The sequence below is a fragment of the Rhinopithecus roxellana genome, chromosome 16 (genome assembly GCF_007565055.1).
Source record: "Rhinopithecus roxellana isolate Shanxi Qingling chromosome 16, ASM756505v1, whole genome shotgun sequence".
Taxonomy (NCBI): Eukaryota; Metazoa; Chordata; class Mammalia; order Primates; family Cercopithecidae; genus Rhinopithecus; species Rhinopithecus roxellana.
In genome coordinates, this window is record NC_044564.1 from 57,092,988 (window position 1) to 57,114,807 (window position 21,820).

Consider the following 21,820-nt stretch of genomic DNA (forward strand, 5'->3'; position numbering starts at 1 on the left):
GATTCTCTTGCCTCAGCCATCCGAATAGCTGGGATTACAGGTATGTGCTACCACACCCGGCTAATGTTCGTATTTTTAGTAGAGATGGGGTTTCACCATGTTGTCCAGGCTAGTCTCAAGCTCCTGGCCTCAAGGATCTGCCTGCCTCTACTTCCCAAAAGGCCGGAATTACAAGCGTGAGCCACCCTACCTGGCCAAATGCCACAGACTTTTTTTTTCCCCGTAAGTTACTGGGGTCCAGGTGGTATTTGGTTACATTAGTAAGTTGTTTGGTGGTGATTTGTGAGATTTTGGTGCACCCATCACCCGAACAGTATACACTGTACCATATTTGTTGTCTTTTATCCCTCGCCCCAGTCCCAGCCTTTCCCACAAGTCCCCAAAGTCCATTGTATCATTCTTATGCCTTTGTGTCCTCATAGTTTAGCTCCCACATATCAGTGAGAACATACAATGTTTGGTTTTCCATTCCTGAGTTACTTCACTTAGAATAATACTCTCCAGTTTCATCAGGTCATTGCAAATGCTGTTAATTCCTTCCTTTTTATGGCTGAGTAGTGTTCCATATATACGTATGTACGACAGTTTCTTTATCCACTCGTTGATTGATGGGCATTTGGGTTGGTTCCACAATTTTGCAGTTGTGAATTGTGCTGCTGTAAACATGCGTGTGCAAGTATCTTTTTTGAATAATGCCGCCTTTTCCTCTGGGTAGATCCCCAGTAGTGGGATTGCTGAATCAAATGGTAGTTCTACTTTTAGTTCTTTAAGGAATCTCCACCCTGTTTTCCATAGCAGTTTTACTAGTTTACATTCCCACCAGCAGTGTAGACGTGTTCCCTGATTGCCACATCCATGCCAACATCTACTGTTTTTTGATTATGGTCATTTTGCAGGAGTAAGGTGGCATCGCATTGTGGTTTTGATTTGAAAATGCAAAAGACTTTTAAATTACCTCTGATGATAGAGGACCAAAGTAAAAAGGAAGATAGATAAATCTGTAGGTAATCCAAAAGCCTTCTTAAAGTCAGTAATTTTACCTGTCCTTCTAATTATACCTTTTGATAAAAAATAAAAATAAAAATTTAGTGCTAATGCATTTGACTCTCCTGTAACCTATTGATTAGAGAAGTTATTAAACAATGGGGGAGCCAAATGAATTGTACCTGTAGTCTCAGCTACTTGGGAGGCTGAGGTGGGGAAGATAGCTTGAACCCAGGAGTTTGAGGTTGCAGTGAGCTATGATCGTACCACTGCACTCCAGACTGGGTGACATTGTGAAACCTGTCATTTAAGAAAAAAAATTGGTTTTCTTTTCATGTCTGCATGACTCACACTGAGAAATTTAATTTCACTTTGCCTCTCTATCCTTAGTTTCTTTGATGTGCTCTCCTTCCCTCTTTTCTTTGGGCTTTTCAAATACAGCATAGGTTTGCTGTCTTTCTGTCACTCACCTGTCACCTGCTTCCTAGTCTGACTTCTTCCATCCCCCTTTTCCTGTTCCCTGTATTCATTCTACAGATGTGTCTTAAAGAGCCTACTGTGTTCCGAGGGTTGTGGTGTAACACGGAGGAGAAGCGCTGATACTTTATCATCATTGTCAATCAGAATTAGATCTTGGATCTCTTATCTCCTTGTCAGCTTTATCAGTACCTCTGCGTAATAAGTATGTGAAATCCTCCAGTAAAGATTATTCTGTAGCTTTCTTGTGTTTCCACTTACAGATGGAGCAAAGACAGTGACTGTGCTGAGAACATGTATATTGACATGATGCTCTGGAGACATGCTCGGCGCCTCTTAGAAGATGTGAGGTTAAAGGACCTTGGCTGCTTTGCAGCCCAGCTGGGCTTTGAACTAATTAGTTGGCTGTGCAAGGAACGTACCCGAGCTGCCCGGGTAGACAACTTTGTAATAGCCCTGAAGAGACTCCATAAAGATTTCCTGTGGCCACTTCCAATCATCCCAGCCTCTTCTATCAGTTCTCCTTTCAAAAATGGAAAATACCGAACTGGTAATGTAGACTTCATGTCACTTGTACAAGGAGAATTGTATTTTACTCGATGTATTTACACATTTTGCTTTTAGTTGATATTCAAGGAATTACTTTCATTCCAAACTTAGGAGTGGATAAAAGCCAACTTTTTGTACATGAGTTGGAATGCCAACTATTTGACCAAGGATGTAAATAAAGTAGAACCTATGTCTAAGTTTTGTGACGCTGAAGTCTAATTCAAAAATCTAATCATTCTTGGATTATAAAGAAGTTGAGAACTGCCTGAATATAAAAGCTATCATGCTTATGTTATTGTGGGAAGGAGTTCTGGAATCAGACAGACATGGACCTCAAAATAAGCTGACATGGACCTCAAAATAAGCTGACAGAACTCACTCGAAGGGAACAGTAAAGGCCACCTTCTAAAGTAGGAGAGGACAAACTAAACGTGTATATTTGGTGAAAGAAAAGTTTAAAGTTTTTAAATTCAGGTCTTTTATGAAGACTATTCTAATTATTATTATTTATGAATATTGAAACCAAAACTTTTAACTTTGGCATTTAGAAACTTCATGTTATCTGAAGAGCCAAAGCAAATCACTTAGAAGATCAACATAACATAACATAATAAAGTTTTGCCAAGCTCCAGTAAGAGATACGATGATATAACTGTTAGGTGGCATTGTATGGTCAGTCCATTGTTACACAATCCCACGTCTCTAGTTTTGGGGTGGCTGATACAGTGTAAGACAGTAATTGCCTTTAAACTGTTCTTATTGGGTAGGCACATGGGGGAAGCTAAAAGAGCTGAACTGAAAATGTCAGTGCGTGCATCTTGAATTTCTTCCTCCGTTTTTTGTTTTCGGACCCACTCTGCAGTGGGAGAGCAGCTGTTAAAGTCTCAATCAGCTGACCCATTTTTAAACCTTGAGATGGATGCTGGCATCTCCAACATCCAGCGAAGTCAGAGCTGGCTCACCAGCATTGGCCCCACCCATCATGAGATAGACACAGCTTCATCCCATGGACCACAAATGCAAGATGCCTTCTTGTCACCTTTATCTAATAAAGGTAAATGTCATTTTAAGTCTTGGCTATTCTTCAGTTCCTTTGAAGAAAGTTTATGTGCTATAGCACTTCAGAGATAGACCTTCACTCTTTTTCTGTCGTGATGGAGGATTAACCATTTGTATCCACTGGAGAGGTAGACAGTTTGTAGAACAAGGCCAAATTGGCCTTGACTGTACTTTGCCATATTTATTTTACGTGAACAAAATAAATAGTACAGATCAACATTAATAGATGAATCTTTGTAAATCAGTTTTGATGATAAGGAAACACTTTGAGCTCCAAGCAAGCAAAATGTGTTATCCTCATATAAAGAATTCCATTTTTATCATAATTAGATGTGGATCATAAAAAATTTTACTCCATCATCATTTTTATCTTTTTTATTTCTTTTTCTTTTGGAATATAAGAAGGTTTTTTTTTTTATACTTTAAGTTCTAGGGTACATGTGCATAACGTGCAGGTTTGTTACATATGTATACTTGTGCCATGTTGGTGTGCTGCACCCATCAACTCATCAGCACCCCTCAATTCATCATTTATATCAGGTATAATATAGTGGGGTTCCCCTCCTTCCCCCATGTGGCCGTCACTCAGCTTACATCACTAATGGCCACATTTGTTTGGTGTACCTCCCCCCTCTTGTATTAACTGAAGAAAATCCATGACGTATTAGCTATAAATATTTTAGTATTTTTCCTACAAGGACTCGTGAAGAATTATGACCAAAATACCATTATCCCTATAAAAAACTGATAATTCCTTGATACCATCAAATATCCAATAAGTATTCAGATTTCTAATTTTCATAAACATCAAAATTTTGTATAGGTTAAGATTTAAATAAGGTTCACATATTGTGGTTGTGTTCTTAATTCTCAAGTGGATGTTCCCCCACCATCTCATTTTCCCTTCCTTGCAGTTTATTCCTGGAAGAAATTTGATTTTGTGGATTTTCTCACAATAATGATTTTGCTTATTATATCTTCATGGTTTAGTTGAACAGTTTCCTCTGTATTTCCTGTAAATTAGTAGCTGAATGTAAAGACTTTGTCAAATTCTAGCTAGATTTTGCTGAGGGAGCTGGGGAAGACTGCTTCATAGGTGGTGGTAGTATATTTTTCCATCTAACGGTACATAATGTCTGGTTATCTAATTCTTTCTTTAAATATCTTCTATGTTCACATGGTAATTTTAGCCATGGATTTCATGTTTTAGTTTCAAGAGTCTGAGAAATCAACATCCGAGGAACAGCTAATATTTAAAATTAAAGGAAAACATTTTTTCTCCAAGAAGCTGGTTTGTAACTTTTGGCAATTCTTCATCAGGTGATGAATGCAGTATTGGTTCAGCCACAGACTTGACTGAAAGTAGCTCCATGGTGGATGGAGACTGGACGATGGTGGATGAAAATTTCTCTACGCTCAGTTTAACTCAGTCAGAGCTGGAGCACATTTCCATGGAGTTGGCCAGTAAAGGGCCTCATAAATCCCAGGTCCAGCTTCGGTGAGTTTCTTGGCTATTTGAAATCACAGAATGCCTACTCAGAGTATTTGGGGAAATAGGTATGGGTCTACTTTCCTAAGAATCATTGCACTTCTGTACATCTTATAGATCCTGCTTAGCATAAATCATTTTGTTTCTGCTTATATTTAGATATTTGCTACACATTTTCATGGAGGCAGGGTGCCTGGACTGGTGCATTGTTATAGGCCTGATTCTTAGAGAATCTTCAATAATCAATCAGATTTTGGTTATTACACAGTCTTCAGAGGTAGATGGAGAGATGTTACAGAACATAAAGACAGGGCTCCATGCAGTAGACCGATGGGCCTCCACAGACTGGTAAGTGCTGCTTTCCTTAGGATTGGTGTCCTTCCACGTCTTTTGGTCAATCCTGTCCTTTCACATTAAGGCTTAGTTATGGTTCATGTATTAGATTTTATTGATTTATTATATATTACTTATTATATGTTCATTTTTAAGCTACTTTCTTTAATAATCATTCTATACTCAGCTATTTAAATGAATATCCATCAAATAAAGTTAGACTGTTGGTCAGTGTATAATTTATAGTATGAATGCGTATCACTGACTTAAGATTGATGCAGTGCAAATGAGCTTGGAATTAAACTGGAACTTCAGATTTGCAGCCCTGTGGAAGTGAAAGCAATAGTCTAAAAATATCTACTTGAAAAGATTCAAAGTTAAGGTCCATGTGAATTTAACATTCCATGATAGTTACAAGCAAATCCAAATTAGAGTTGTGGTGGCAGTTAAGAGCCTTGGACTCTAGCCCTGTCTTTATTACCAGTTATGTGTATACTCAGAGCTAGTTAATTACCTTACTTGGATCTGATTTTCCTTAATTGCCAAATGCCTTTAGGTTAAATGTTGTCTGAAGGTCCTTTTTCAAGTCTAATTTCCTGTTGGCCTTTCAATTGTAAAATACAATTTTTAGTTGTAATACTGGTTCTAAAACATCAGCCTTGGCCCCTAGTGCTTAGAAACTTAAGCCTCGGGCTTATGCAATGTGTAACCCCCTCTGCTGGGCAGGACACCCAAGAAGCCCTTCCTCCCTACCTTCTTTGCCTCCTGTCTCCCCTCCTAATCTATCATTGTCCTTATCATATCAATGTTTAGTAGAAGTTCACCTGTAACATTCTACCAAACCTTTTGAATTATGGCAGATGAGCTAATGTTTTTTTTCTCTACGTAGTCCTGGATATAAGCCATTTTTAAACATCATTAAGCCACAACTGCAGAAGCTCAGTGAGATAACAGAAGAGCAGGTCCAGCCAGATGCCTTCCAGCCAATAACTGTGGGTAAGACTCCTGAACAGACTAGCCCCCGGGCAGAGGAGAGCAGGGGCTCCTCCAGCCATGGAAGCATCCCCCAGGGAGAAGCTGGAAGCAGCAGTATGGTCAGCCGGAAAGAGGAGGACACAGCCCAAGCAGAGGAGGAAGAACCTTTTCAGGATGGGACTTACGACTGTTCTGTGTCCTAACAACAGTGAGGTTCCATCACAAAGGGGCAGTATTAGCAGCAGCGTGCAACTCAGTACGTTGTAACACAGTTCGATGATTTAACAGGAGAACTCAGTTCAGAGACTCTTTGGTAAGTATTACTAGATTTTAACTAATTCTTGTCTAAGAAATCTTTTTGACTCCATAAAAATGTGATATAAAGCATCTTTCATAAAAAATTTTTAAGCTGCAGTGAAAAGTATTGTACAGATATACATGAGAATATTTTGGTTTTACTCAAAGGTTGGTAGCTTTTCAACCACAGGAATTGTTTTGCCCCAGGTGAGCTTACTTTTTCACTACTTACATCTTCTCATGTTTCCCGGTTCTGCATTATGTCCAGACTGCTTTTTAAAAAATAAATGCTAAGGTGCTTGCTGTAGTTTATCAGGTACTTGAGCTACCTGTTTGCTCCCTTGGATAGAGCTGGACTCCTTAATAGATACCTACCCTGGGGCACAATATGTGCCAGTGTGATGGAAACATTCTCCTTGGCTTTACTAGCCAGTTAAGTCCCAGTCCAGAATTGATGGAAGCTATTTACCTGTGAGTTAATGTGCTTGTTTTAGCAAGCTTGATTTCCATTAGATCAATGTGGGCAGAGGTCTGAGGGGGGTTCTTCTCAATTATGCTGTTAGATACCACTAAACTATTTTGTATTAAAGAACAGTATCTTTTTGTGAATACTCTTGTGTAAATATACTCAAAGGCACTGTTCATATTTTTAGGACTTGTATTATAATTTGTAAGGTTTTAATGCTGGATTCTGCATGTCTACACATACAAAGACAGGGCTTGCTCCTCTGCAAAACTGAGGAAGACAGGTTTATTGGCTTGGTCATGAAGTAACAGAAATGGTCACACTGATCATGAAATGCAGCAGGTTTTGTGCAAATTAACGTAGTTTCTTATTTATTGCTTTTGTAAATTGAATAAAGATGGACTTCTATGTAAATAGACTGCTGAATCCTGTATTATCACAGCTACTAAGAATTAGTGTGTAAAGAATGCATTCATTGTAAACTTAAAATATTTTATGTACTTCGAGAAATGACTTAAATTTGTTTTCATACATTATGAAAACAACTGCATACTCCTTAATTGCTTTAGATTAAACACCCATCCACTGTATGTAATTCTAATTACCTTATAACAGTATTAAGACAGCTTGTTTGTACTGTGCAATTTGAACAAGGAATGCAATGTTATTTTTTACAAAAAACAAACTTTTTTATTTTTATAATAACGATGTATTTGATGTGGACCAAATTCGTACCACTATCTAAAACAGCCTCTTTTCTCATAGTGCAATTGTAGTTTAGAAACAAAACTTGGTCCTCTCTCCTTGCTTTTTAAAGTAAATGGCTAGATTTAGTTGTCTTAGCCAGGTTTCCTTTGAAGAGAAACTCAAAACCATTTTGAAACTGCTTAGTTCAGAATGCATCAAAGTATTTAAAATTACTGAGTTGGGTAATTTACTATCATTTACTTTTTACATTACAAGTGCAATAATATTTCACAAAATAAAACTCCCAAATGGGTGGAGTATGTGATTATTGGTACCTGGTCCTTCTGGTGCTATTTTTATTTAAGTCTTTGTTTCAAACCACCTTTCCCTGAATCTTAAGATAATGTTTTGCATTGAGTACATGCAGCCCAGCAAGCAATTAAACTGAACTCTCTTCTCCTGTCCTAGTCCATTAAGGAGAAGAACCAGCATTGCTTTTGTGTTTGGTGTGAACATTCAGTCAATAAAAATGATTTACCATTATAAAGAGCTGTGATCTTTTCAAGTATCTGAAATAAAACACTGTGCTGCTGAGTTCATCTCACATTCTTGAAAGCAGGGCACCAGTAACTTAACTGTATTCCTGTGGGTTAGGCCGTGAATGAATCTTCTTTTATACAATATTCTTTTACAACTAATAGAGATAGGAGGCCCCAAGGCAAGAAGGTTGGCAGGTTTACAGAAAATTTGGTAATTTATTTGTTATATACTTTAATTTTTAAAAACCCATTTTTATTTTGTTGTGTTGTTTGGTTCACATATCAACTGTTTAAGCCATAATTTTAGCCAATGAATTTAAATATTTGGTATAACTATTTGAGGTTTACTAGATGCATTTATTAATAAATTATTTGCTGAAACCAAAAGAAGAAGTCATTGGGGTGTGGGAATAAAATCAACCTTTGCTTGTAATTAACGTTGCTGCTATTTCTGTAATGTGTATTTTTTTCCCCTTGATAAAGGGCAATAAAATCATTACACAAACTTTGGTTTATTCATCATCTCAGGTTAACAAAAGCCACGAAAATCATCTTTTCATTATATAATTCTGCTTCTTAGAATTTTCCTTTAGGCCAGGCGCGGTGGCTCAAGCCTGTAATCCCAGCACTTTGGGAGGCCGAGACAGGCGGATCATGAGGTCAGGAGATCGAGACCATCCTGGCTAACACGGTGAAGCCCCGTCTCTACTAAAAAATACAAAAAATTAGCCGGGTGTGGTGGCGGGCACCTGTAGTCCCAGCTACTCAGGAGGCTGAGGCAGGAGAATTGCGTGAACCCGAGAGGCGGAGCTTGCATTGAGCTGAGATCCGGCCAATGCACCCCAGCCTGGGCGACAGTGAGACTCTGTCTCAAAATAAATAAATAAATAAAAATAAAATAAAAAAATACTTATTTATATGTAGATTTAGAATGAGAGCATCAAGAGTTGGCAACATCCTAGATGCCTGACAATAAAATATTGGAGGAAACAGCCCATGTCGATGACATGGAAAATGTTCAAAATATAATAAAGGAATGACAGAAAATTATGTATACCATAAGATACCTACCAAGCAAACAAAATTTTACATGTAAGTATAGAGGAACTTAGGCGTCATTCTAATAAGTGGGATTAAAAAGTACTTTGACTTTTTCCCATTTTCCTAAATATGCTTTCAGATTTGCCTATTATGGACATTTCATGTAAATGGAAACATACAGTATATGGACTTTTCTATCTCACTTCTTGGCATCAAAACATGTTGTTTGTTATTTTGGCTGTAGCCATCCATGTTGTATATGAAGTAGTATCTCACCATAGTTTAGATTTTCATTTACCTAATGGTTAATGTACATCTTCTCATAGGATTATTAGCCATTTGTCTATTTTTGAAGAAAAATGTCCGTTTCATTAGGTCATTTCATTGTTGATCTGCTGTAGTTCTTTATATATTCTGGATACTACTCTTATGTACATATAAATTGCAAATATTTCTTCATTCTGTGGGGTTTCCACTTTTTTAGGTTTCAATATTCAAGTTTTTTTTTTTTTAGTAATGTTAATTACAGCATTTGAAGCTCCCCTAATTCCACACAAAATGGAAGACTCTAAAATGTACCCATTAAATACTGCTAAAAAAAAAAAAAAATTGGTGAGAATACAACAGAGGTCTGATTTAGATTGAGTGTTGTCACCATGTGATTACAATCACACAGACTCTCAATCATTTCACTTTCTTGATAGTGTCCTTTTAAACACTGTTTTTCATTTTAAGTCCAACTTATTTTTTCTTTGGTTGCTTGTGCCTAATCCAGGGTTATGAATATTTATGACTAAGTTTTAAGAATTTTATAGTTATATCTCCTACATTTAGGTCTTTGATCTGTTTTGTGTTAATCTTCGTATATGGTATGAAAGAGAGATCTGACTTCATCTAACATGTTGCTATTCAATTGTCAGAGCACCATTTATGGAAAAGATTTTTTTCCCATTGTCAAAAATCAGCTATAGATGTATGGGTTTATTTATAGACTCTTAATTGTATTAGGCAGATCTATAATATCTTCTTATGCCAATACCACATTGCCTTGATTGCTTTGCAGGAAATTTTGAAAGTGGGAGTCCTAAGTTTGTTTTTTCTAGGCTGTTTTGGCTATTCTAGGTCTCTTGTATTTCCATATGAATTTTAGGATCAGCTTGTCAATTTCCATACTAAAATAAAGGCAGTTGGGATTTTCATAAGCGCTGTATTCATGACATAAAGCAATGTGGAGAATATTGCCATATTAAATCTTCCAGTCCATGAACGTGAGATGTCTTTCCATTTATTGAGTTTCTTTTTTTGAAAAACTGAATTTATTATAAATGAGCTCAGAATTTTTTATTATACTTTTAAGTTCTAGGGTACATGTGCACAATATGCAGGTTTGTTGCATATGTATACATGTGCCATGTTGGTGTGCTGTACCCATTAACTCATCATTTACATTAGGTATATCTCCTAATGCTATCCCTCCCCCTTACCCCCTCCCCACAATAGGACCCGGTGTGTGATGTTCCCTTTCCTGTGTCCAAGTGATCTCATTGTTCAGTTCCCACCTATGAGTGAGAACATGTGGTATTTGGTTTCCTGTTCTTGCGATAGTTTGCTCAGAATGGTTTCCAGCTGCATCCATATCCCTACAAAGGACATGAACTCATCCTTTTTTATGGCTGCATAGTATTCCATGGTGTATATGTGCCACATTTTCTTAATTCAGTCTGTCACTGATGGACATTTGGGTTGATTCCAAGTCTTTGCTATTGTGAATAGTGCCACAATAAACATACGTGTGCATGTGTCTTTATACCAGCATGACTTATAATCCTTTGGGTATATCCCCAGTAATGGGATGGCCGGGTCAAATGGTATTTCTAGTTCTAGATCCTTGAGGAATCACTACACTGTCTTCCACAATGGTTGAACTAGTTTACGGTCCCACCAACAGTGTAAAAGTGTTCCTATTTCTCCACATCCTCTCCAACACCTGTTGTTTCCTAATTTTTTAATAATTGCCATTCCAACTGGTGTGAGATGGTATCTCATTGTGGTTTTGATTTGCATGTCTCTGATGGCCAGTGATGATGAGCATTTTTTCATGCGTTGTTGGCTGTATGAATGTCTTCTTTTGAGAAGTGTCTGTTCATATCCTCTGCCCACTTTTTGATGGGGTTGTTTTCTTGTAAATTTGATTGAGTTCTTTATAGGTTCTGGATATTAGCCTTTTGTCAGATGAATAGACTGCAAAAATTTTCTCCCATTCTTTAGGTTGCCTGTTCACTCTGATGGTAGTTTCTTTTGCTGTGCAGAAGCTCTTTAGTTTAATTAGATCCCATTTGTCAATTTTGGCTTTTGTTGCCGTTGCTTTTGGTGTTTTAGACATGAAGTCCTTGCCTATGCCAATGTCCTGAATGGTATTACCTAGGTTTTCTTCTAGGGTTTTTATGGTTTTAGGTCTAACATTTAAGTCTCTAATCCATCTTGAATTAATTTTCGTATAAGGAGTAAGGAAAGGATCCAGTTTCAGCTTTCTGCTTATGGCTAGCCCATGTTCCCACCACCATTTATTAAATAGGGAATCCTTTCCCCATTTCTTGTTTTTGACAGGTTTGTCAAAGATCAGATGGCTGTACATGTGTGGTGGTATTTCTCAGGGCTCTGTTCTGTTCCATTGGTCTATATCTCTGTTTTGGTACCAGTACCATGCTGTTTTGGTTACTGTGGCCTTGTAGTATAGTTTGAAGTCAGGTAGCCTGATGCCTCCAGCTTTGTTCTTTTGGCTTAGGATTGTCTTGTCAATGCGGGGTCTTTTTTGGTTCCATATGAACTTTAAAGCAGTTTTTTCCCATTCTGTGAAGAAAGTCATTGGTAGCTTAATGGGGATGGCATTGAATCTATAAATTACCTTGGGCAGTATGGCCACTTTCACAATATTGATTCTTCCTATCCCTGAGCATGGGTATGTTCTTCCATTTGTGTCCTCTTTTATTTCACTGAGCAGTGGTTTGTAGTTCTCCTTGAAGAGGTCTTTTACATCCCTTGTAAGTTGGATTCCTAAGTATTCTATTCTCTTTGAAGCTACTGTGAATGGGAGTTGATTCATGATTTGGCTCTCTGTCTGTTACTGGTGTATAAGAATGCTTGTGATTTTTGCTCATTGATTTTGTATCCTGAGACTTTGCTGAAGTTGCTTATCAGCTTAAGGAGATTTAGGGCTGAAATGATGGGGTTTTCTAAATATACAATCATGTCATCTGCAAACAGGGACAATTTGACTTCTTTTCCTAACTGAATACCCTTTATTTCTTTCTCTTGCCTGACTGCCTCAGTCAGAATTTCCAACATTGCCGAATAGGAGTGGTGAGAGAGGGCATCCCTGTCTTGTGCCAGTTTTCAAAGGGAATGCTTCTAGTTTTTGCCCATTCAGTATGATATTGGCTGTGTTTGTCATAAATAGCTTATTATTTTGAGATACGTCCCATCAATACCGAATTTATTGAGAGTTTTCAGCATGAAGGCTGTTGAATTCTGTCAAAGGCCTTTTCTGCATCTATTGAGATAATCATGTGGTTTTTGTCTTTGGTTCTGTTTATATGCTGGATTACGTTTATTGATTTGCGTATGTTGAGCCAGCCTTGCCTCCCAGGGATGAAGCCCACTTGATCATGGTGGATAAGCTTTTTGATGTGCTGTTTGATTTGGTTTACCAGTATTTTATTGAGGATTTTTGCATTGATGTTCATCAGGGTTATTGGTCTAAAATTCTTTTTTGTTGTATCTGTGTCAGGCTTTGGTATCAGGATGATGTTGGCCTCATAAAATGAGTTAGGGAGGATTCCTTCTTTTTCTATTGATTGCAATAGTTTCAGAAGGAATGGTACCAACTCCTCCTTGTACCTCTGGTAGAATTCGGCTGTGAATCCGTCTGGTCCTGGACGTTTTTTGGTTAGTAGGCTATTAACTATTGCCTCAATTTCAGAGCCTGCTATTGGTCTATTCAGGGATTCAACTTCTTCCTGGTTTAGTCTTGGGAGAGTGTAAGTGTCCAGGAAATTACCCATTTCTTCTAGGTTTTCTAGTTTATTTGTGTAGAGGTGTTTATAGTATTCTCTGATGGTAGTTTGTATTTGTGTGGGATCGGTGGTGATATCCCCTTTATCATTTTTTATTGCGTCTATTTGATTCTTCTCTCTTCTTTATTAGTCTTGCTAGTGGTCTGTCAATTTTGTTGATCTTTTCAAAAAACCAGCTCCTGGATTCATTGATTTTTTTGGAGGGCTTTTTGTGCCTCTATCTCCTTCAGTTCTGCTCTGATCTTAGTTATTTCTTGCCTTCTGCTAGCTTTTGAATGTGTTTGCTCTTGCTTCTCCAGTTCTTTTAATTGTGATGCTAGGGTGTCAATTTTAGATCTTTCCTGCTTTCTCTTGTGGGCATTTAGTGCTATAAATTTCCCTCTACACACTGCTTTAAATGTGTCCCAGAGATTCTGGTATGTTGTATCTTTGTTCTTATTGGATTCAAAGAACATCTTTATTTCTGCCTTCATTTCATTATGTACCCAGTAGTCATTCCGGAGCAGGTTGTTCAGTTTCCATGTAGTTGAGCGGTTTCGATTGAGTTTCTTAGTCCCAAGTTCTAGTTTGATTGCAGTGTGGTCTGAGAGACAGTTTGTTATAATTTCTGTTCTTTTACATTTGCTGAGGAGTGCTTTACTTCCAATTATGTGGTCAATTTTGGAATAAGTGTGATGTGGTGCTGAGAAGAATGTATATTCTGTTGATCTGGGGTGGATAGATCTGTAGATGTCTATTAGGGCCACTTAGTGCAGAGCTGAGTTCAATTTCTGGATATCCTTTTTGACTTTCTGGCTCGTTGATCTGTCTAATGTTGACAGTGGGGTGTTAAAGTCTCCCATTATTATTGTATGGGAGTCTGCGTCTCTTTGTGAGTCTCTAAGGACTTGCTTTATGAATCTGGGTGCTCCTGTATTGGGTGCATATATATTTCGGAGTTAGCTCTTCCTGAAGAATTGATCCCTTTACCATTATGTAATGGCCTTTGTCTCTTTTGATCTTTGATGGTTTAAAGCCTATTTTATCAGAGACTAGGATTGCAGCCCCTGCATTTTTTTGTTTTCCATTTGCTTGGTAGATCTTCCTCCATCCCTTTATTTTGAGCCTATGTGTGTCTCTGCATGTGAGATGGGTCTCCTGAATACAGCAGACTGATGGGTCTTAACTCTTTATCCAATTTGCCAGTCTGTGTCTTTTAATTGGACCATTTAGTCCATTTACATTTAAGGTTAATATTGTTACGTGTGAATTGAATCCTGTCATTATGAAATTAGCTGTTATTTGCTCGTTAGTTGATGTAGTTTCTTCCTAGCATTGATGGACTTTACATTTTGACATGCTTTTGCAATGGCTGGTACCTGTTGTTCCTTTCCATGTTTAGTGCTTCCTTCAGGATCTCTTGTAGGGCAGGCCTGCTGGTGACAAAATCTCTAAGCATTTGCTTGTCTGTAAAGGATTTTATTTCTCCTTCCCTTATAAAACTTAGTTTGGCTGGATATGAAATTCTGGGTTGAAAATTCTTTAAGAATATTGAATATTGGCCCCCACTCTCTTCTAGCTTGGAGAGTTTCTGCCGAGAGATCTGCTGTTAGTCTGATGGGCTTCCCTTTGTGTGTAACCCGACCGTTCTCTCTGGCTGCCCGTAACATTTTTTTCCTTCATTTCAAGTTTGGTGAATCTGACAATTATGTGTCTTAGAGTTGCTCTTTTCGAGGAGTATCTTTGTGGCATTCTCTGTATTTCCTCAATTTGAATGTTGGCCTGCCTTACTAGGCTGGGGAAGTTCTCCTGGTTGATATCCTGAAGAGTGTTTTCCAACTTGGTTCCATTTTCCCCGTCACTTTCAGGCATGCCAATCAGACGTAGATTTGGTCTTTTCACATAATCCCATATTTCTTGGAGGCTTTGTTCATTTCTTTTTACTTTTTTTCTCTAGACATCTCTTCTTGCTTCATTTCATTCATTTGATCTTCAATCGCTGATACTCTTTCTTCCAGATGATCGAGTCAGTTACTGAAGCTTGTGCATTTGTCACGTAGTTCTCGTGTTATGGTTTTCATCTCTCTCAGTTCTTTTAAGGACTTCGCTACATTGGTTATTCTAGTTAGCCATTCGTCAAACATTTTTTCAAGGTTTTTAGTTTCTTTGCGCTGGTTACGTAGTTCCTCCTTTAGCTCTGAGAAGTTCGATCGACTGAAACCTTCTCCTCTTGACTCGTCAAAGTCATTCTCCGTCCAGCTTTGTTCCGTTGCTGGAGATGAGCTGTGTTCCTTTGGAGGGGGAGATGCACTTTGATTTTTTGAATTTCCAGCTTTTCTGCACTGCTTTTTCCCCATCTTTGTGGTTTTATCTGCCTTTGGTCTTTGATGATGGTGACGTCCTGATGGGGTTTTGGTGTGGGTGTCCTTTCTGTTTGCTAGTTTTCCTTCTAACAATCAGGACCCTCAGCTGCAGGTCTGTTAGTTTGCTTGAGATACACTCCAGACTCTGTTTGCCTGGGTATCAGCAGCTGAGGGTGCAGAACATAGAATACTGCTGAACAGTGAGTGTTGCTGTCTGATTCTTGCTCTGGAAGCTTCGTCTCCGGGGTGTACCCCACCATGTGAGATGTGAGGTGTTGGCTGCACCTAGTGGGGGATGTCTCCCAGTTAGGCTACTCAGGGGTCAGGGACCCACTTGAGCAGGCAGTCTGTCTGTTCTCAGATCTCAACCTCAGTGCTGGGAGATCCACAGCTCTCTTCAAAGCTGTCAGACAGGGGCATTTACCTCTCCCGAGGTTTCTGCTGCTTTTTGTTTAGCTATGCCCTGTCCCCAGAGGAGGAGTCTATAGAGGCAGGCCAGCCTCCTTGAGCTGTGGTGGGCTCCACCCAATTCAAGCTTCCCAGCGGCTTTGTTTATCTACTTAAGCCTCAGCAATGGTGGGTGCCCCTCCCCCAGCCTCCCTGCCACCTTGCAGTTAGATCTCAGACTGCTGTGCTAGCAATGAGGGAGGCTCTGTGGGCTTGGGACCCTCTGGGCCAGGTGTGGGATACAATCTCCTGGGGTGCTGTTTGCTAAGACTCTTGGTAAAGCACAGTATTAGGGTGGAAGTTACCCGATTTTCCAGGTGTTGAGCGTCTCAATTTCCTTTGGCTAGGAAAAGGAATTCCCTTCCCCCTTGTGCTTCCCAGGTGAGGTGATGCCCCGCCCTGCTTCAGCTCTCGCTGGTTGGGCTGCACCCTGCACCCATTTATTGGGTTCTTAAGGTCTTTTAACAATGGATTATAGTTTTTGGTAAGTCTCATACTTTTGTTAGATTTACTCCTATTATTAATGCTATTGTGAAAAAATGGAATTTTCTGTTTTTGGATTGTTTGTGTATGTAAATACAATTGCTTCTGTATATTGACATTGCATTATGCAACACCAAACTTTTTTGTGGATTCGTTAGGATTTTCTACATTGAAGTTCATGTTGTTTGCAACCAGAGATAGTTTATTCTTCCTTTTCAATCTGGATGCCTTTTCTTTCTTTCTCCTGCCACACTATCCTGGCTAGAGCCACCAGTACAATGCTTATTAAGTGGCAATAGTGGACATCCTTGTTTTCTGATATTAGGGAGAAGCTTTGTTTCATCACTAATTATGACGCTAGCTGTGGGTTTTTCATAGATAACCTTTATCTGGTTGAGGTGTTCCCTTCTGTGTAGTTTCTTTTACAAAACCCAAAACCCTCCCATGATAAAAAACACTCAACAAACATACATTGTATCTACTGAAGTAGTCATGTGGGTTTTGTCCTTTATTCTACTAATATGGTACATTACACTGATTTTTTGAATGTTTTTCTTTTAAGACAGAGTTTTGCTGTGTCACCCATGCTGGAAGCACAGTCATGGCTTGCTGCAGCCTCAACCTGCTGAGCTCAAGCCATCCTCCTACCTCAGTTTCTATAGGTGGGCCCACAAGCATGCACCACCATGCCCTGCTAATTTTTGTGTTTTTGGTAGAGTCAGGGTTTTGCCATGTTGTCCAGGCCAGTCTCAAATTCCTGGGCTTAAGCAATTCACCCACCTTGGCCTTCCAAAGTGCTGAGATTAAGCATGTGCCACCGCACCTGGCCAACTTTCTAATGTTAAACCAACCTTGCATTCCTGGCATAAATTCCATTTGGTCATGCTGTAGAGCCAAGTTGGAGAAAGAAAAGAAATTATTACCAACATGTTATATTTTTACAAATAAAATATGGAAGCAGAAGTGTCAAAAAATACACTGATACACCCCAAAAATCCCTAAGTATTTCAACTAAAAACAGACATTAAGAGCCATAACTGGGATTGCTGGCAAGATGGCTGAATAGGAACAGCTGCAGTCTGCAGCTCCCAGCAAGATCAACAGAAGGTGGGTGATTTCTGCGTTTCCAACCAAGGTACCTGGTTCATCTCATTAGGACTGGTTGGACAGTGGGTGCAGCCCAGTGAGGGTAAGCCAAAGCAGGGTGGTTCGTTGCCTTACCTGGGAAGCACAAGGGGTTGGGAAACTCCCTTTCCCAGCCAAGGGAAGCCATTAGGCACTATATCTTGCAGTTCAACCCAGACACTGTGCTTTTCCAACAGTCTTTGTGTCCCGCAAACCAGGAGATTCCCTCCAGTGCCCACGCCACCAGGGCCTTGGGTTTTCAGCATAAAACTGGGCGCCTGTTTTGGGCAGACACCAAGCTAGCTGCTGTTTTATTTTCATATTCCAGTGGTGCCTGAAACACCAGTGAGACAGAACCATTCACTCCCCTGGAAAGGGGGCTGAAGCCAGGGAGCCAAGTGGTCTGACTTGGCCGGTCCCATCCCAACGGAGCCCAGCAAGCTAAGATCCACTGGCTTGAAATTCTCATTGTTGGCACAGCAGTCTGAGCTCGACCTGGGATGCTCAAATGTAGTAGGGGGAGGGGCGTCCATCACTGAGGCTTGAGTAGGCAGTTTTACCCTCACACCGGGAAGTTCAAACTGGATGGAGCCCACTGCAGCTCAGCAAGGCCACTGCGGCCAGATTGCCTCTCTAGATTCCCTCCTCTCTGGGCATGGCAACTCTGAAAAAAGGCAGCAGTCCCAGTCAGGGACTAACAGATAAAACCCCTACCTCCCTGCGACACAGCACTTTGGGGAAAGGGCAGTTGTGGGCACAGCTTCAGCAGACTTAAACGTCCCTGCCTGGCAGCTCTGAAGAGAGCAGTGGATCTCCCAGTATAGCATTTGAGCTCTGCTAAAGGACAGACTGACTCTTCGAGTTGGTCCTCCCAGTAGGGGCCAACAGACACCTCATACAGGAGAGCTCTAGCTGGCATCTGGTGGGTCCCCCCATGGGACGAAGCTTCCAGAGGAAGGAACAGGCAGCAATCTTTGCTGTTCTGCAGCCTTCGCCAGTCTGCAGCAGACGGCCTGAATGTAAGGAGGAAAACTACCAAACAGAAATGAATAGTATCAACATCAACAAAAGGGACGTCCAGTCAAGAGATCCCAGCTGAAGGTCACCAACTTCAAAGACCAAAGGTAGGCAGATAAATCCACAAAGATGGGGAGAAACCCGCAAAAAAAGGCTGAAAATTCCAAAAAGCAGATCACCTCTTCTCCGAAGGATGACAACTCCTTGCCAACAAGGGAACAGAACTGGACAGAAAATGAGTTTGACGAATTGACAGAAGTAAACTTAAGATGATGGATAATAACGAACTCCTCCAAGCTAAAGGAGCACGTTCTAACCCAATGGAAGGAAGCTAAGAACCTTGAACAAAGGTTAGACAAATTGCTAACTAGAAAAACCAGTTTAGAGAAGAATATAAATTACCTGATGGAGCTGAAAAACACAGCACGAGAACTTCATGAAGCATACACATGTATCAATACCTGAATTGATATCAGAGACTGAAGATCAACTCAATGAAATAAAGCAAGAAGACAAGATTAGAGAAAAAAGAGTGAAAAGAAACAAAGCCTCCAAGAAATATGGGACTACGTGATAAGGCCAAATCTACGTTTGAATGGTGTACCTGAAAGCAACAAGGAGAATGGAACCAAGTTGGAAAACACTCTTCAGGATATTATCCAGGAGAACTTCCCCAACCTAGCAAGGCAGGCCAACATTCAATTCAGGAAATACAGAGAACACTGCAAAGACACTCCTCAAGTAGAGCAACCCCAAGACACATAATTGTCAAATTCACCAAGGTTGAAATGAAGGAAAAAATATTAGGCAGAGAGAAAGGTTGGGTTACCCACAAAGGGAAGCCCATCAGACTAACAACAGATCTCTTGGCAGAAATTCTACAAGCCCGAAGAGAGTGGGGGCCCATATTCAACATCCTTAAAGAATTTTCAACCCAGAATTTCATATCCAGCCAAACCAAGCTTCATAAGCAAAGGAGAAATAAAGTCCTTTACAGACAAGCAAATGCTGAGAGATTTGTTACCACCAGGCCTGCCTTACAAGAGCTCCCGAAGGAAGCACTAAACATGGAAACGAACAACTGGTACCAGCCACTGCAAAAACATACCAAATTGTAAAGGTCATAAGAGTATGAAGAAACTGCATCAACTAATGGGCAAAATAACCAGCTAGCATCATAATGACAGGATCAAATTCACACATAACAATATTCACCTTAAATGTAAACGGACTAATGCCCCAATTAAAAGACACAGACTGGCAAATTGGATAGAGAGTCAAGACTCATCAGTGTGCTGTATTCAGGAGACGCATCTCACGTGCAAAGACACACACAGGCTCAAAATAAAGGGATGTAGGAATATTTACCAAGAAAATGGAAAGCAAAAATAAAAACAAGTTGCAATCCTAGTTTCTGATAAAACAGACTTTAAACAAAGATCAAAAGGGATAAAGAAAGGCGTTACATAATGGTAAAGGGATCAATGCAACAACAAGAGCTAACTATCCTAAATATATATGTATCCAAAACAGGAGCACCCAGATTTATAAAGTTCTTAGAGACCTACAAAGAGACTTAGATTCCCACACAATAATGGTGGGAGACTTTAACACCCCCTGTCAACATTAGATCAACATGATTGTATATTTAGAAAACCCTACAGTCTCAGACCAAAATCTCCTTAAGCTGATAAGCAACTTCAGCAAAGCCTCAGGATACAAAATCAATGTGCAAAAATCACAAGCATTCCTATACACCAGTGACAGCCAAATTATGAGTGAACTCCCATTCACAACTGCCACTAAGACAATAAAATACCTAGGAATACAACTTGCAAGGGATGTGAAGGATCTATTCAAGGTGAACTACAAACCACTGCTCAAGGAAATGAGGGGATACACACAAATGGAAAAACATTCCATGCTCATGGATAGGAAGAATCAGTATGGTGAAAATGGCCATACTGCCCAAAGTAATTTATAAATTCAATGCTGTCTCCATCAAGCTACCATCGACTTTCTTCACAGAATTGGAAATAACTACTTTAAATTTCATACGGAACCAAAAAAGAGCCCACATAGCCAAGACAATCCTAAGAAAAAGAACAAAGCCAGAGGCATCACGCTACCTGACTTCAAACTATACTACAAGGCCACAGTAGCAAAAACAGCATGGTACTGGTCCCAAAACAGAGATATAGACCAATGGAACAGAACAGAGGCCTCAGAAATAATACCACACATCTGCAACCATCTGATCTTTGACAAACCTGACAGAAACAAGCAACGAGGAAGGGATTCCCTATTTAATAAATAGTGTTGGGAAAACTGGCTAGCCATATGCATAAAGCTGAAACTGGATCCCTTCTTTACACCTTATACAAAAACTAAGATGGATTAAAGTCTTACCATAAAAACCCTGAAAGAAAACCCAGGCAATACCATTCAGGGCATAGGCAAAGACTTCATGACTAAAACACCAAAAGCAATGGCAACAGAAGCCAAAATAGACAAATGGGATCTAATTAAAGAAACTAATATCAGAGTGAACAGGCAACCTAAAGAATGGTCGAGAAAATTTTTGCAATCTATCCATCTGACAAAGGGCTAACATCCAAAATTTACAAAGAACTTAAACTTACAAGAAAAAAAAAGCCCCATCAAAAAGTGGGCAAAGGATATGAACAGACCCTTCTCAAAAGAAGACATTTATGCAGCCAACAAACATATGAGAAAAAAGCTCATCATCACTGGTCAGAGAAATGCAAATCAAAACCACAATGAGATACCATCTCACGCCAGTTAGAATGGCAATCATTAAAAAGTCAGGAAACAACAGATGCTAGAGAGGATGTGGAGAAATAGGAATGCTTTTACACTGTTGGTGGGAGTGTAAATTAGTTCAATCATTGTAGAAGACAGTGTGGCGATTCCTCAAGGATCTAGAACTAGAAATACCATTTGACCCAGCAGTCCCATTACTGGGTATATACTCAAAGGATTATAAATCATTCTACTATAAAGACACATGCACACGTATGTTTATTGCAGCACTGTTCACAATAGCAAAGACTCAGAACCAACCCAAATGCCCATCAATGATTGACTGGATAAAGAAAATGTGGCACATATACACCACTGAATACTATGCAGCCCTAAAAATGGATGAGTTCATGTCCTTTGCAGGGGCATGGATGAAGCTGGAAACCATCATTCTCAGCAAACTATAACACAAGAACAGAGAACCGAACACTGCATGTTCTCACTCATAAGTGGGAGTTGAACAATGAGAACACCTGGACACAGGGAGGGGAACATCACACACCAGGGCCTGTCAGAGGGTGGGAGGCTAGGGGGAGGGATAGCATTAGGAGAAATACCTAATGTAGATGATGGGTTGATGGGTGCAGGAAACCGCCATAACACATGTATACATA

General features: G+C 39.7%; 2 protein-coding genes across 5 annotated transcripts in view; one reads left to right on the top strand and one right to left on the bottom strand.

Annotated features, from left to right (window-relative positions):
- RIC1 (RIC1 homolog, RAB6A GEF complex partner 1) overlaps positions 1 to 8,288 on the top strand; it is a 149,234-nt gene extending 140,946 nt beyond the window's left edge. For 3 of the 4 annotated variants that reach the window (XM_010365093.2, XM_030919989.1, XM_030919988.1), the window contains 5 exons: positions 1,725 to 2,011; positions 2,873 to 3,064; positions 4,390 to 4,567; positions 4,718 to 4,906; positions 5,781 to 6,264. In XM_010365093.2, the coding sequence (XP_010363395.1) occupies positions 1,725 to 2,011; positions 2,873 to 3,064; positions 4,390 to 4,567; positions 4,718 to 4,906; positions 5,781 to 6,069 (1,135 nt within the window). In that variant the 3' untranslated portion in view covers positions 6,070 to 6,264. Of the gene's footprint in view, positions 1 to 1,724; positions 2,012 to 2,872; positions 3,065 to 4,389; positions 4,568 to 4,717; positions 4,907 to 5,780 lie in introns of all 4 variants that reach the window. The other variant, XM_010365092.2, reaches the window with a different exon arrangement.
- ERMP1 (endoplasmic reticulum metallopeptidase 1) overlaps positions 1 to 21,820 on the bottom strand; it is a 111,007-nt gene that overhangs the window by 1,585 nt on the left and 87,602 nt on the right. The gene's annotated exons all lie outside the window — the stretch shown is intronic.